Source organism: Fulmarus glacialis, unplaced genomic scaffold (genome assembly GCF_000690835.1).
Source record: "Fulmarus glacialis isolate BGI_N327 unplaced genomic scaffold, ASM69083v1 scaffold13429, whole genome shotgun sequence".
NCBI lineage: Eukaryota > Metazoa > Chordata > Aves > Procellariiformes > Procellariidae > Fulmarus > Fulmarus glacialis.
This window is the reverse complement of record NW_009235292.1, coordinates 1-16,816: the sequence shown is the minus strand read 5'-3', so window position 1 is coordinate 16,816 and position 16,816 is coordinate 1. Positions and strand designations below refer to the sequence as shown.

The window sequence follows — 16,816 nt, the reverse complement described above, 5'->3', positions numbered from 1 at the left end:
GGGAACAGCTGTTGCTTTGAGTTTTTGCCAGTTGCTCTAATACTTGAAAACCCAGCTTGTCTCTTATCATAGCTGTGCTCCGCTGTTGTTTGGAAAGATTGTACGTTGTGTTTGCCATCTTTCATGTTTGTTACTGTACATCTGCTTTCTACTTGATTTTTTAAAAATCTGACTTGCCAAGACAATGTCAAACTTCTTGCATGCAGTTTAGCAGCTGTTATCCAGAGGAAGGTGGTCTGAGCTGGCCTGGAGCGATACTCCTGCAACTGCAGGGAAAGCATAGAAAGAAAAGCAGAAATGCTTCTGTTCTCTCTTTCTGTATGCCACTTGCCTCTGCAGCAATAACTGTTAGATATGTGCCTTCTAATTTTAAAAGAAAAGGTGGTTATGCAAGTTGTTATGAGGGGGAAAAAAAAAAAAAAGAAGAAAAAGGGTGGGAATACAGAGGGAGCACACCTAATGTGAGTTTTTAATGGGCTGATCTGAGCTAATTCAAGCTTCTGATGTCCTGTCCTTTCAGAATGTGTGTGGAAATTGAGTTAGGTTAGCTGTGCAGTTGCTGATGCCTGTAGGGTTTGGAGAGCAGTGTCCATTTGTGCTCCAGTCAGAGTTCAATCCAGCCAGATGTTGCGTCCGATCCATGTCCAAAGAGGCACATGTGGATTTAGTGAGATCTTAAGCAACACCTCACCCTCTTGGTTTTCTTCTTCCTGCCTTTGACTCCTGCTCCCATTTTTCTGGTCTGGTGCTAATGTCTCATACCTTTCTAGCGCAGCCAGTTATATATATATATAGCATCTTTTTACATCCTCCATCTCTTGTGTCAGATGCAGCTGGTGGTTTCAAGCCATCTGTGTTGGGCATAGGTGGCTCTACACAGGGAGTGGAGTTGGACCTATTTGTCCTAGCTGTAAGTCTATGGCTGTATTGCGTACTTAGCCAGGGTAAAATACGTAAGAAAATGATCACCTATGATTGGTCCCGATCTTCTGAACTGATACAATTTTTTAAAATAATGACAACTTCTTTGCCTTATGTTTTCCATTTATTTGGGGATAGGAGCAAAGAGAAGTTGTTACTTAACCTCTGTGTTGTAAAAGTGAGTATGATTTACCAAATGCCAATATGTTTAATACAGTGACAGAGTATCACAGTGAATATCTTGTCTAGTAATAAGCTGGGGCTGAAGTGTGACTTGAAACAGGTGGAAGACGAATGTGGAAAGCAGTGGAACTGCCATTGCCAACTCTATTTTTTCTGCACGTGGTAACATACTACCCTCCAGCCTGGTTGAGCCTGATGTAGCCCCTGTAATTCAGAGGCTTATTTTGTCTTGATTTCTTGTTTAACTTCCTGTTACATATATTTTGAAAAAATTTTAGCCTCGCTTCTCATGAATTTTCTTTGAGAAAGATTAAGTTTGTTTAACTCTGGAGTTGTATGTGGTGAAGAAAATGGTGGTAGTGCTTTAGTGGCAAGGACACATAGTAATAAGAACTTTTTTTACTTACTAATGGGTTAGTAGCTGAATAGGTCTGTAAGTGTTTGATTCAGATAGTTGAAGGTTTTAAATTAGAAGAAACTTAAAATTGCAATTGCAGACTTTTTTTCTTCCTCTGATCAGGACCAGTTAATGCATTGCTTAATCTGTTGCATATATTTACTCATCAGTGTTCAGTTTACTTTTTGGAATTAAACTTTCACTGAAATGAGGAGGATATGTAATAATTTAAATCGTGCATTCACAAATGAAGCTTGTTTTTTTCCCTCCACTCTGAGCACTGCTGTGTGTTTTAGCTTGCTCTTTAAAGAAATGGGATGTATTGGGGTCGATCTGTCTCTCCCCTGCTAGCTCTTGAATGCATTGGACCATTTCATAAAGAATTGATGAGAAAATGAAAAACTCAAATTGCAGTTGTATGTTTTCTTCAAATTAGCTTTTATAGGCGAGGAAAAACATGATGTGGAGAAAGGACTTAAATTAGTGCTCCTGGTGAAAGGCATTTTGATTATACTCAGTGTGGTAGGTGTTTCAGGAGGTAGCAGGCAATTAGCTGGGCAGCGTGCAGCCAGCTTCCGACTGGCCCCAGTGCGTTGCATGGGGTGGTGGGGAAAAGTCGGGTAAACTGCAAAAGGCAAGAGGGGGGCCAGCTCTGAGAATGCTAGACAGAAAGCCATGGGAAACCAGGCTTTATTCTGCTGGTGGTCTGGTCTTTTCATATAAGAATTTAAGTAAGATTGGTTAAAAAAAATGAAATTGAGAGTATGAACATGTGTAGCAAAACATATTCCCAGTAATTCTCTTAAAAAAGCAAACAAACCAACCCCAAACCCAGTAGAATGGTTGCCTTGTTCACCAGAGTGTTTTACTGATGAATTGCACATAAAAATTAGTTCCAAGGAAAGACAATTTTGAGATGCCTAATCACCCACCAATATTTCAGGAATTCTGTTGTCATAGTTGTAGGGAGTCTTTATGCCTTTAGTTTGTACAACAGTGTGGTTAATGTTACAGAGAAAACCAAAAATTGTAGCTTGTGTGTTGGAGTAATACTAAGATTTGGAATTGGCTGCTCCTATTAATTTACTTCTTAGTAATTATGTTTATGAACGTTTTACTGCACAATGAAATAATTCGTCAAAATGACTTTTATTTCATAGTTGCAAGATGCTAGCCTGTTTGCAGTGTGATGTTGCTAGATGTTGCTCTTCAATAATTGAATTTCCAGTTTTTACCTGTTTTTGAAAACTGACTGCATTGGATATTAAGTAATATTTTAAAATGCATCTGTTTGTAGAGGAATATGGAAACATAGAACAGAAACAGGAAGCTTTTTGGACTAATGGAATATAAAAATTATTCTTCTTACCTCTGATGTATTGTTTAAAATTTAGCAAACTCAGCTGGCCTTAAATTCTGACATGTTTGAATAAACTGTCTCATATTAAGAAAGATGTAAAATAGAATTCAAGACTACTGCTTAGAAGTCACGAGCCTATTTCTTCCTGGCCTGTTCTGAAATAATCTTACAGTTAAATACTTTGTTTTTTGCTAATTACTTGAAAGTTAATATTTAAAAAATGTTCTTGAGAAGAAAATATTTTAAACCTTCTGGGGGGAAAGTCATTACAAAAATTACTATGCAACATTTGAAAAGCAAAAAGGTCTTTTTAATTTACTAATGTGATTTTAATTAGAGAAATTGAAAGGTTGCTTTAACTGCTTTAGTGCAATAAAAAAGAAATTTTCAGTTAAGTCTTTTCCAAATGAACTTACGACCTTGGTAACACTATAACTTCTCATTCCAGAAAATTTCAGTGCCACATGGTCTTTAAATAGAATATTATAGTAGTGCATGGACATTGAATTGTCAGTGTTAAAAAAACCTAGTCAAATCAACTCAGAATTGTGTTAATGACATTTTGAAGAAAACTACTTAAGAACTTTTTATATTATATGCTTTCATTTCCCTTTTGGGGGAATTCTGTCCCACTTGGGCGTCCTACTCTCAAAGCTGCTCCCTGCAGGATAGTGTTTGCTATGCTATTGTGCCCTTTTGCGATGCTTTGAGATCTCTTCTTGCATTTGTTTTCCCTATCTTAGTTTCTTCTATTTTCCCAAGAAAACCAGTTCCGACAGACTTCTTTCTCATATAAATGTCTTCCTGCATCTGGCATGCTCCCAAAATCTGTTCAATATGTGCTCTTAACATCATTCAGATTGTCATTCAGCACCACCTGTGGAAAACTATCGTCTTCATCATGTTGCAGCTTCTTCCTTATTCTCATCCAGCCTATTTCTGTGACGCCCTTGCCCTTATCTGTCAGATGACTTTGTTATTTTGACTGAAAACCTGTCGAAGCAAGGGTAGGTCCGTGTCTGACGTAGTCAGGGGGCTGTAATGCATGGACAGTCCGTCAGTGGCCAGCTTGCCAAGGCAGCGAGCCAGCTTGCTCCAGACAGTGATCTTTCCTGCTGTTCCTATGGGGACTGCTAGTTTTTTATAAATGCAAATGTGCACTAAAGTCCAGTGGTTCTGGTACTGGAGCACAGGTCTGTGTAGACAGTAAATATTACACTTTTTGCCTGGCTTTGGTGTACATTATCTACATGGACTTATCCTCTGGGCTTACCTGCAGTGCTCTTGTCATGTTCTGGATTGAGTGCACAATTCCAGCGCCTCGGTAGGAATTGTACAATATCTTATGGCAGGAAGGCTGAAGCAAGTGCTTTAAAAGAAGAAAGGTGAAGTATATTTTGTAGAAAAAACTGAATGTGTGCTACACAGATTCATAGCTCTTAATTTTCATTGTTGTAAATATAATACATATTTTTCTGTAAATTCCAGGTTGTGAGCCATGCCTTTGGTGAAAAGGAACATTGAACCGCGGCATCTCTGCCGAGGAGCTCTGCCGGAGGGAATTACTAGTGAACTGGAATGTGTAACGAATAGTACCCTTGCTGCTATCATACGCCAGCTAAGCAGCTTAAGTAAGTATCTGTAACTTCGTGCAAGTATTTGACTCCTAATGAAAAACTGAATAAATGAAAAGCTTTAAGATGGCTTGTTTTAAATAGCAAAATTATGATACAGGACATTGCCACTTATGTAATATAATAAATGCTACTTCTTTGCTTTTATGCTCTTTTATATTTTGAAGTTTATACAAGCAGAGCCTCTCTAAGATTTAGAAGTGTAAAAATAAAAAAAAAAAACAAAACACTATGGCATAGAAAACAAGGAATTTTTCTAAGGTGAGAGAAATTGGTGTAAGAAACAAGACTAGCGCTCAAGTTATTTTTGGCTTTCAGTTGTACAAGATGAAGCGAGAAAATTCTTCTGCCTCTTGGCATCAAATGACACATTTGACTGAAATTTCAGTTTGTCTTAATGTGCTAGTATTTCTTAAGCCTTTTCTTTGTTAATGTGTTGTGGTTTAACCCCAGCCAGCAACTAAAGCCCATGCAGCCATTCACTCACCCCTCCCCTCCGGTAGGAAGGGGGAGAGAATCGGGAGGGCACAAGTAGAAAAACTCGCGAGTTGAGGTAAAAACAGTTTAATAATGGAAATAAAACAAAGTAGAACAGTAATAATAACAATGATAACAACAACAATAACAGAATGTACAAAGCAGGTGACGCACAATGCAACAGCTCGCTGACCACGTGTTGCAAATGGGGGGGCGAGCCCCTCCTCCTCCCCCCCAGTTTTTATACTGATCACGATGTCACATGGTATAGAATGCCCCATTGGCCAGCTGGGTCAACCACCCCAGCTATGCTCCTCCCCCCGCAGCTTCCCCTGCACTTGGCAGAGCATGGGGGGCTGAAAAGTCCCTGGTGCAAGCACCACCCAGCAACAACCAAAGCATCAATGTGCCATCAACGCTCAGCTCATACCAAACCCAAAACACAGCACCCCCCCAGCTACTGGGAAGAAAGTTAACTCTGTCCCAGTCAGAACCAGGACAATATGTGTGAGATCAATTCATATGAATGAAATTAAGCACATACATCAAAAGAATGCCATTCACTGAACAAACCTGTAGGCTGCTGTTGAGGCAAGCTAGTGTCAGCTGCGTACAGAATAGCCTGCACAGTACACCTGTCAGTTGACACCACAACTAGCAATTCTAGAAGCATGCCTGGAGTGCTTGCAAGAAGAATAATATTTCTTAATGAATGAGAAAAGAGATTTCTTCAGAGAGTGTTTAACAATCAGCAGCTGTTGTTTGTGCTGATAACTCTGGTCCTAAAAGAAATTATCGCTTCATCAGTTTCTTCACTTTGTAAATGGAAATGGTTTAAGAATGTAAGAAAGTCTGTATGGAGCTTAGATTACGGGTCCCACTAAGTCCGGTGTTCAATTTGTGATGAAATAGTCTATTTTTTTTAGAGTACAAGAAGCACAGCATGTTCCCCTTTCAAGTCAGTGATTTAGGGATTTTCTGAGCTGGAGGTCCATCTGAATCATTCTATGTAACAAGCATTTGTAAACCTATCATCTGTGGAATTGCTTAGATGTGTTCAGATAGGGATTGCACTTTTTTTCTTGCCCAATGACTTGTGGCAGAATGTCCCACAACAGAAATTGATCTGTTTCTTCCTTTTGATACCTTCTGGTTCTTGAGTTATGAAAAATAATGAAAGGTGATTTCACCTCATGTATTTCCGTAATCATCTGTGATTTTATTAAATCTTTATTGTGTTCTCCTAGTGATATCTTTTCCAGGTTGGAGTGTCCTGATCTGTTAGCACTCTTTTTGGACAGAAACCATTTTGTATTTCTGATCATTGTTATTTCTGCTTTGGTTAGAGTATGTTGGGGTCTTTTTAAGGTGGTGTCCTTGTTTCAGCTAGGATAAAGTTAATTTTCTTCCTAGTAGCTGGTATAGTGCTGTGTTTTGGATTTAGGATGAGAAGAATGTTGATAACACACTGATGTTTTAGTTGTTGCTAAGTAGTGCTTACACTAGTCAAGGACTTCTCAGCTTCTTGTGCCCTGCCAGCGATAAGCTGGGAGGGGGCACAGCCAGGACAGCTGACCCAAACTGGCCAAAGGGATATTCCATACCATATGACATCATGCTCAGTATATAAACCCGGGGAGTTGGCTGGGGGGCGGTGACCGCTGCTGAGGAACTGGCTCGGCATCGGTCGGTGGGGGGGGAGCAATTGCTGCTGTGTTTTGGATTTAGGATGAGAAGAATGTTGATAACACACTGATGTTTTAGTTGTTGCTAAGTAGTGCTTACACTAGTCAAGGACTTCTCAGCTTCTTGTGCCCTGCCAGCGATAAGCTGGGAGGGGGCACAGCCAGGACAGCTGACCCAAACTGGCCAAAGGGATATTCCATACCATATGACATCATGCTCAGTATATAAACCCGGGGAGTTGGCTGGGGGGCGGTGACCGCTGCTGAGGAACTGGCTCGGCATCTGTCGGTGGGTGGTGAGCAATTGCATTGTGCATCACTGTTTTGTTTATTCTATTATTATTATTATTATTATTTTCCCTTCCTTTTCTGTCCTATGAAACTGTCTTTATTTCAACCCACAAATTTTTTTTTTTTCCCCCTGATTCTCTGGGGGATGGGGGAGTGAATGAAAGGCTGTGTGGTGTTTAGCTGCTTGTCGGGTTAAACCACAACAGGTGGAGTGTTGAGGACTTCAGATCATAATCAAAACAGACTTTTTCTGTTTTATCATTAGTTTCCGAAGAATTTATAAAATTTTGATTGCTGCTAACCATTGAGTTGATATTTTTGGAGAAGTTTCCAAGTGATTCTCTGATCTTTCTTGAGCAGTAGCTGCCGATTTAGTGTCTAATGTTATTTCTAGTTAATTTGTGTTCGTATTGTCATTGAGTTTCATTTACCATTTTATCAGGCAGTTGCTCAATATTGACATCCTTAAGTTTCAGAAAATTGAGAAGAATGGCTAATGTTTCCTAATTACATTCAAGGATCTGATAAGACCTCATTTTGGTATTGTACAGTGATTGCCGAAGTGGGGATAATACCCTTTTCACTTGTCTGACTTGCTAGGAACGGCTAGCTTTCATTTCTCTGGATTTGGTCTTGGGACTAATGTGCCTGTTACATTGCATATTCAGATCCTCTTATGATTGTTGTTGAGGAACTGGTTATTTGCATAATCCATATCCTGCAATTTTCCCTTAGTGGATTTCTTGGGTCATCAGAAGTCTCTGTAGACAGCCCTAAAGTACTTTATTAGTGTCAAGTTAAAGATCTATGCAAATAAGTGATGTGTCCTTTGTTTTAACAGATGAATACATGGTATTTAATGAGTGAAGTCTACCACCAGGCTTGTCCACAGTCTAAAATCTGTCATGTTTGCAGAGGGTTTTTTCTGCAGACAGTGTTTGTTTTGCCTGTGTTTCAAGCCAACTGGGAGCAAGGAAATGATCATAGAAAAATGCTGTGCTGGAGCTTATGTAGTCTGTCCTGCTGACAGCATCAGAGGTTGTTGGTGTTCCCACAGCTTGAAGCATAGAGAGAGCAAGTACGGGTCTATCTTGCAGACACACTTTTTTAATGTTGCACTGTGAGTTCAGTGTGGATTTTAAAAACTGGCAGATCTGTGCTGTTGCGTACAAATTTGGCTTGCTTCTGCCTCTGCTCTTTTCAGGAGACATGAACAAGTTCCTATCCAAAGGGAATGTGTTCTCAGTGGAGCTTTTTTCTATTATGTCTTCAGATTTGGGTTTGTTTGCAGCCAGCTGGCATAGAGCACAGGCAGAGTGAGCAGCGTTCTGTATGAGACTGTGCACTTTTATATAAGGTAAAAGCTTGACTAGGGGATTCACCTCCACTTGGGAGGAGAGAATCTAGCGGGAGGAGGACTTGGGAGCATTTGCAGCCCATACCTGTAAGTACCATGGTGCTTTACCTGGTAAACACAGTCATGGAGCAAAGGCTTTGAAGAAAGCTTCCACAAAATACTCCCTTACTTCTGGCAATGAAGTTTGGTCTGATGGCTGCAGGATTCTAGCCAGTGAAAAAAGCTGCTCTCGGCAACAGGATCTGTTGCACCATGGTTTTGTTCCCGAGTTTTGCATGTGTGTATATATGGGGAAGAAGTAATGAGTTACATCTGATTGTTGTTGAAGACTAAATATTAAAACCTGTATATGTACTCCTTTATTGAGCTTTTCTTAATTACATTTCAGCCTGTACATGAACATACTCATTGTGTTTCAAGTTGCATTACCACTTCTTAACTTCTTTCCTTTCTGTGTGTCTTTAAATATTTTGTATTTTTGGCTTCTCCATTCATTCAGATATTACCTGTCAGGCTGAAATCTTATTTCTACATGAGTATAGATCATCTGTACACAAAGAAAGAGCTACTTACTTTGACCCATATGCAAGTGATACCAAATATTTTTTGCTGTACAGCATAAAACAGAGGAAGTGTAATTTGTGGGGACTTGGAAGACTTTTTCTTTCATGCAGAGAGCAACGTCCACCAACTTGCCTCCTAGTATTTTCTTGGGTAGATTGGCTCAGAGTTTCGCTAATTTGCACGCAGGCCTGAGAACACTGCATCCAGCTTTGTGTGGCTCTGCTCTTTACCACTGCTAAATCAGGTTGAGTTTGGAAGTTAGCTTTTTTGGCATTGGGTGTCGTGCTGGAGGTACTATGAGGAGGCAGATAAGAATCAAGACCTGGTCAGGAACAGCCTACCACTTTCACTTATTTAAAAAAAAAAGGGAGGGGGAGGGAGGGGAAAGCATGATTCTAATGATAATTAATCCAATTACAAATGGGTGGGTGGAATCACTGTTTTCTGCTCCATGTTGTGATAAAATGGTCATGTCCTGAGTGAATTCCAACTTAAAAAACACCAGCTAGTTCTGTAGGACGTTTCAGTCCTCACCTAGGACCCTGAGGAGAGCATTGGTGCAGCGCTGGCTCCCTTTGGGGCAGCCCTAGTGTAATCTTTTCTTCCAGTGTCTTTTTAGAACTGAGACCTGAATGCCAGGTGATGTCATTGTTTACTTTTCTCTTTGATAATGCATGTTCACAGTGTGAAAAATTGTAGCCCTTTTAATGCACTGTAAATCTTTGTATTAACTTGAACATGTTCTTCCACATATTTGTGCTGTGGAACAAGGAATGCAAAGAAAGCTGTACTTTTTAAGCTCAAATATGTGAAAGGAAACTAGCCAAAGTAATAAACACTGCTGGGTTTTCGGTCTTCAGACAAGACAGCATCATTGTTGGATTGCTTTTCTGTTACAGCACTGAGCGTTTTGGCTGCTGACAAAAGGTACCTTTGGGACAACATATTCAATGTGTTAATGCAACCTTTTTGTGCAGTATGTGAAAATCGATTGTAATTAATTCACGTGGTGTCTAGTCTCTGCTAGGGATGTTATAAGCTGATGTGGCAAGATGGTGTTTCATGTAATTACTGTAGAACTTGGGTAGAGGTATTATGATTTCAATTATTTGTGAACTGCTGATCTCCAGAAATGTCTCGCAATGCTTGGAAATTTATTTTGTGAGCGATCAAATACACAGCTCTATGAAGATGACCTGTGGAAATGCAAATGCTAGAAAGATGCACTTCTGTTAATTGACATTAAAACCTATGGAGAGCGGCGATTTGGTGAGGCAGCATCATGACTAAATTTCCCCTCAACTATTTCTGTGGTTGGAGGGAGCCTTGGAAGGAAAGACTGCATAATTCCTTTGGTGTTTTTTTTTAAAATGAATATTTAGGTTGCCTGTATGTTGGGAAGCACCTCGTGTTTTTAAATGACTGTCTTATAGATTAAAATCAGCTCTTAAGTTGAGAGATAGGGGTTTTTTTCCTGCTTGTTTCTATATTGTTAAAAATCTAATTAAAAAAATGGTAATATAGAAAACACTAGAGAAGTAATACTTTATTTCTAAAACTTACTGCATCACGTTAATCAGAATAGCGTGTTCTGATATTGCTTTACCATGTCACTGTTTTTAACAGTGATTGACAATCTGTCTTTCACTTGTTTTAGAGTAGCAAGTGTTTTAAAAAAAAAAAAAAGAATTCAATATTAAAAGTAGTATGTTCCCACAAATCAACTTTATGACTTATTTTGCCTCCTGAAAGATAACTGACAAGCACCCGTCTGCTTGACTTCTCCAGGAGTGGTGTGTTTAATCCTAGAATGTGGCAGTCGTCCCTCAGCAAGCTGATCTTAATACATTGACATAAACTAATACCCATTAAAATTTGTTGATGTTTTGAGCCCTGAATACTGTTGGCTAAAGAATGTAATACCTGCTTTATTTAGCTGAAGAGTTGAAAAGCTTATTTGTTCTATAGCTTGGAATAACCTCTTCATTTGCAGCAACTAAATCAAATGGGGATTATAATTGAATCTCAACTAGCTGCTGGGAAGCACTTAGAGAACACTTTCAGTGTGAAGGTGGTTGAACACTGGCACAGGTTGCCCAGAGAAGTTGAGGAGCCACCATCCTTGCAATTATTCAAAACCCAACTGGATGCAGTCCTGGGCTACCTGCTCTGTCTGACTGCTTTGAGCAGGGAGTTGGACTAGATGATTTTCGGCCTCAACTGTTCTGTGGTTGTGTGACTCCTGTTTTGGAGGGGGAGGAAGATTAGGAGCAGGTAGGCAGCACACCTTGCCTATCCAGCTTCCACATATGTACGAAGCAGAGCTTGGATACACCAAAATATCTAACATTTTGGGTTAGTTATTGGCTGATCTTATGTTTAGTGAAGAAATTTGTTACTGGTAAAGTCCTCCACTCAAAGCAAGATAATCAAATTAACTTTTTTTTATTTGCAATTCACAAACAGTACTTTCAGATGTTGTTTCAGGGGGGGTGGTGTTCTCCTCCCCCCAAGTAAATGATGCAAGAAAGGGGCAGATCCTGTTGACGTCCTAAGTGTGGCTATGTCTTACTTGGAATTACGGTCTCCAGATGTTCATGGGATGGGATCTTGACTAAAATTTTCATTATGTCTGTACTGTTCTTTGTAAAATATTAAGGTTGGTTATAGGACCCAAATTAAAATGTCATCAATTGCTGTTCTTTTGGAAGTCACTGTCATTTAGGTGGTTAATACATATTCCATATTGTTCCAACTATTAGACAAAATTTCACTTTTCCCCTCCTCTCCATTTCTGCTCTTCAGACTCATCTTAATACAGATCATAACAAGAAGAGTTTAATTCAGAAGTAGGGTTTTAAAATTGACTTTTGTTTAAAAAGCATGGTTAAATGCAGGAGACGGGATTTTGCTTTTTGCACAGAGAACTGAGGGAGTGTGGATGTCTTGAGAAGGGTGTTGGCTGCAGAAATTGTGGAGGGGAGCTCTTAAATGAAGCAGCAGTATCTGGGTAGGAGGGACTGAGACACAAGTAGGTGCAGTAATGTCAGTTGAGTGAGCGGGAGCAATGCATTTGGGTGGAATCTGAAATTTGTAGGGGAAGTTCTGGGGCAGGAGAAGTGTTAAATTGGGGATTCTGATCTGGAGTGGTTGAATGGTGGAGAGGTTTGGACTGGGGTAGAAGGAGAGTCAAACTGTGGATGAGGATGCCTCGTACTTTGGGAGGTCTAGGAAAGGAATGGGCATGCACAAGGATCTGTGGACCAAGACGGGGCTGGGTTTATCAAGTGGCACTCCTGTTTAGGTTGGGGCCGGAGGCTGCAGATCTGAACTGGACTATCCACTCTTATAATGATTGAGAAAATATGGCAGCTGACAGGGAGGCTGAAAAGGTTGTAGGCTCCTCTTTTGTGCTGTATCAAGTCCAGACTGGCCATAGGTAAATGTGGTTAGTGCTGTCATAGTCTCTCAAATGACTCCGGTGAAAGAGCAACATGTATACAGTGAGGATTTGTAGAGGTAAGTGGGCTGCCTTGCATGAGGATCTTGGTTTTTATCTGTTTCACTTTGCCTTCGTTTTGATGTTGGCTTGTGCTCATGCTTATAATTAAATCTTAATGACTATGGATTGCAAGATTTTAGATTTCAAAATTTACTTTAGAAGCTCTTATGGACAGCAGTAACTTTGGGCCTTTATTTTCATCACAGAGGCAGGTTTTAATGATCAGTTGTGTGTCAGCTGGCAGTAGTTCGGCTACATAAGGATTAAAATTTGAAAGTCTCCCTGTTTTTTAAGTAGAAGACTAACCAGGGTTTCCAGGAGAACAGACTTCAGGCAGCATTTATGGTATATTTCGAGATTTTTGTACAAATCTGTTACCCAAAATTTTGCTGAATGACAAACTGCACTGTTATATTCCTTCAGCTGCTGTGTTTTATTATAACTTCATGATATTGAAGTAATTTGTCTTGTGTTTTGTAAGGCTTTAGCAAAGGGATTTCCCTGTCTATTTTCTTGCACAGGCAAACATGCTGAAGACATATTTGGTGAATTGTTTAATGAGGCCAACAGCTTCTACATCAGAGCAAATTCCCTTCAAGACAGAATTGATCGCCTTGCTGTCAAAGTTACCCAGCTGGATTCAACGGTAGAAGAGGGTAGGTAATTACATGAAAGCATTGAGCCAGAAGTGATGTTGACAAGACCACAGTATTTAATTAAACAGCAATCAACAATCTCTGTCTTTTCAAAGTAATCCTGAACCGATATTTCATCTTGTTTTCTCAGTAAGGCAAGCTGGGAAAAATCATGTTAGCAGAGCGAGAAAAAAATATTCTCGAGTCATATAACTGTCTTCATTTTTGACTTAGTGTTACTTCAAGAAGCCCCTGTAGTTATGGAGCCATTAAGCTGCCTTTTTCACAGGGAAAACTTTTCATTTGTGAGTGTAATAAATCAGAAGTTAATAAATCTAGACCTCACTGGAAATAAGTCAGAATATGGGAAAAAGTTTGAGACAGTAGATCTATTTATTTATTTCAGGGTAGGGTGGTCACAAACTGTATTAGTTTGTGTCATCTGCAGTCATCTAAGATCATATAATACTATTTACCTAAATGAGGCACTGCATGTTTGCATCAAGTAGGTGAAATTCTCTAGGGGGTTCTAGTCACTAGAAACAGTATTTCCTTTGAAATGCTCTTACATCCTCACTTTCTTACGTGTTTGGTCATTCACTTTATAAATACACAATAAAACCAAAGGATTTAAGTAACATCCTTTTGTTCAAAAGGACTTACTACACTGATAAGTTCGAAAGCATTTATTTGGGTAAGTAAAACATGTTTCTCTGTCTAGCTCTAAAAGCTGTAACGTGCATGTTTGCTTACGTGTGCAGTTATGTCTGAGCCAGCCACTGCATGTACTCCCTGTTTAGATAATTCCTGACACTTAGTAAAATGTAAAAGCTTATTACATCAGGACAACAGTGTAATATTTACTCAGTAGTAGTTAATGCTATTTGTGATATATTTAATAGTACTTTTTATATGGTTTATATATTTAGTATTTGTATTTGTATAGTTAATATACTTAATTCTACTATTAATGCCAATATTAAATGTTACTGTTGATATTTAAAAGTGTAATATTTAGCCTTCTATTTTTATCTTGTTATTGTCTGAAAATTATGACATACCTGATTTTTTTCTGGTTTTGGAATATGTTAACTGGTAGAGTATCACAGTTGATACTAGCACCTTTCTTTTGCTGTCTTAGAGGTCAAGAGCTATATGGGAACATAAACTAAGCTGTTATGGGGTCACTATTCAGCTTAGTTTTTGAGGCATGTTGTGGTGGTAATATGAGCAAACTAGATGATATTCATACACTGTACTTGCTCCGTGCTGAGGTGGATGATGTCAGTCTTCATGACTTTAAGTCCAACATTTTTGGAAATGCAGTCCTCATCAGAGGTAGTTTTTGCTTTTGTTTCTTTTTTTAATGTCTCATTTGTATTATGCAATACCTCCTGGCTAGTTTCCAGAGTTTGGAGAGTAATTAAAAGCAGCCTGTTGGAAGGGTAAATTAGGATATGGACTGAGAATTTAATCAATTTTTATTTTAAATTGACAGCAGTTATTACGCTTGCAGTGCTAATCGTCTTTCACATTAATAAGCTATATATACAAACTGCTGTCACGTTAGTGTCAGTAGGAAATTTTATTAGCTATTTTTTATTAGCTTTCAACTTTGTAGAAGCTGAAGTCTTTATAATAATTCATTGTACTGTCACTAATACTAAATATATTTCTGGGTAGCTTAGGCATTTAAGTAAAATGTCAATCGCTAGGTTGGTATAAAAAAACCCGTTAGATTTAATTGTATCAGTGATTTCTTACATTTTTAGGTATAAATAATATATAGTGTATATATAAAAATATTTTATGTATGTAACTAATACTACAGTTGAAAAACTGTTTTAAAATAATTGAGGGTAAGTTTTCAAAAGCCTATAAATAACTTACACTAAAAAGCCCCAGAAAAATGGGATTTGTGCTCTTTTGAATGTCTTCCTTCAAACAAGAATGTAACAATTCAAATATATACATCTGAAAAAACTGCCTGAAATACCTTACTGGTTTACTTATAGGCACGTTTAAATAGAAAGTAGTTTCTCAAAAGTGGTGTTTTGATACTTCAGATGATGTGGATGGGGGAACAACGATTTGGAATGAAATACTCTATTTCTAGTTTTTTGCTATTTAAAAAGCTACAGAAGAATCTAAGTGGTCTTCGCGAGAGAGGCAAGACCTCAGCACAGATAACAAAAATAGTTGGGTAGAGAAGTCTGAGTGGGATTTGGTTTCCATCATGACAAAGGATAACAGTGTACCTTACAGGGTCTGTATCAAACTTTATACCTTTCTGGTTTTGCAGGTCATCAATATATTAAATTTTTGCCAGGTACTGTTCAGTTACCATGTGAAATTCTCACAGTTTGTTCTGAAGACTCGATAAATTAGATGAATGGGCAAGAAATATTAGATTAAATATCAATGGCAATAAAAAGAAAATAAGCCAGTGCATTTTGTTTGCACTATTCCTACAGCTTACACTGTTGTAAAACAGTGGGATCAATTCAAGAAATGGTTAGTTCGTTGTAGACAAGCCAGTGAAGACTTCAGTGCTCTGTTCAACTGCAGTCAAAAACTCATATTTCAGGTTGCCTAAGAATGGCAGATAATGTGGAGAGCTTACTGCCACTTTTAAATTGTGATTGGCATTATCTGGGTTGTCTTGGCAATGGTCACTCCATCTCAGGAAAATTTATATTGAGAATGAAAGAAAGTCTTGCTAAAAGTGACGGGAACAATTAAAAGCAACTTAAATCTTTCATTTGAAAAGAAAGAATGAAAAGGCTAGTATTGTTTCCCCCAGAACTGTCTATGTGAAAAGATAAAATGGAAGTATGTTACTGGACTGTATAAAGAAGGTAAGTATTTCTCTCCATAGAGAGATGAGGAAAGCTTAAGATCAAGGGATGTTCAGTTATGTGGAAAGATTACGGAGTTGAAAGATGGAACTTTATGTGGAACTTTCTCACAGGAGGTTGTGGAGGCCATAATTTAATTAAACTTAGAATGGGGTTGAATGTGTATGGATACCACATGTAATTATAAAACATGCTGTGTCAGAGGAATAGCAGACCTTGTGTTTCAGGCTTGAAGCCAGTCTTTCTGCTATTAGAAGTCCAGGTTAAACCTCATAAAAAGGGGAGATCATTGGACATCTGCATGTGACAGGATTCTTGTATCATCTTCCAAGACACAGTCCATGGTCCCATTATTTTAAGTGAGGTTCTGGACCAAGTGGGACTTAAATCTGATTTACTATGGTAATTCTTGCATACCTTTGTGCTTAAATATCGTGATTATCCACTAAAGAAAAATCTTGCAGTTTTCCTTCTATGTTTTGCTGAAAATATTTTAAATAGCTAGTGTAAAATGGACTTTGTTTATCCACTTATGTTAATTTCAGACCTGGGATAAATGTATTTTTGTTTCTAACAGTATCATTACAGGATATCAACATGAAAAAAGCATTCAAGAGCTCAACAATTCAAGATCAGCAGGTAGTTTCAAAGAACAGCATTCCTAACCCGGTGGCTGATATTTATAATCAGAGTGACAAACCACCACCTCTGAATATTCTTTCACCTTATAGGTATGGAAATATTCATTGTTTACCTTCTTGTACTTTGCCCTTTATCTCCTAGTTGTATGCAGAGAATAGTTACAGCAGAAGGGAAAAGCTGTATTGGTTACTGAGATTTGTTTTTTCGGCTACTTCCCTGTTCATGGAAACAAAAATTGCTATTACCACACTTAAAATCATAAGTTGTACCTGACAAAAATCATCGGTCACGAGCGGTGTTCCCCAGGGCT

The 16,816-nt window shown here is 38.6% G+C and overlaps 1 protein-coding gene across 1 annotated transcript in view; it reads left to right on the top strand.

Moving 5' to 3' along the window:
- LOC104082743 (wiskott-Aldrich syndrome protein family member 3-like) overlaps positions 1–16,624 on the top strand; it is a gene marked incomplete at its 3' end in the record, with an annotated part of 37,196 nt that extends 20,572 nt beyond the window's left edge. Inside the window, exons 3-5 of the mRNA XM_009585976.1 lie at positions 4,350–4,492; positions 12,893–13,027; positions 16,442–16,624. Of these exons, the coding sequence (XP_009584271.1) occupies positions 4,360–4,492; positions 12,893–13,027; positions 16,442–16,624 (451 nt within the window). The remainder of the gene's footprint in view (positions 1–4,349; positions 4,493–12,892; positions 13,028–16,441) is intronic.
- Positions 16,625–16,816: the final 192 nt, after the last annotated feature.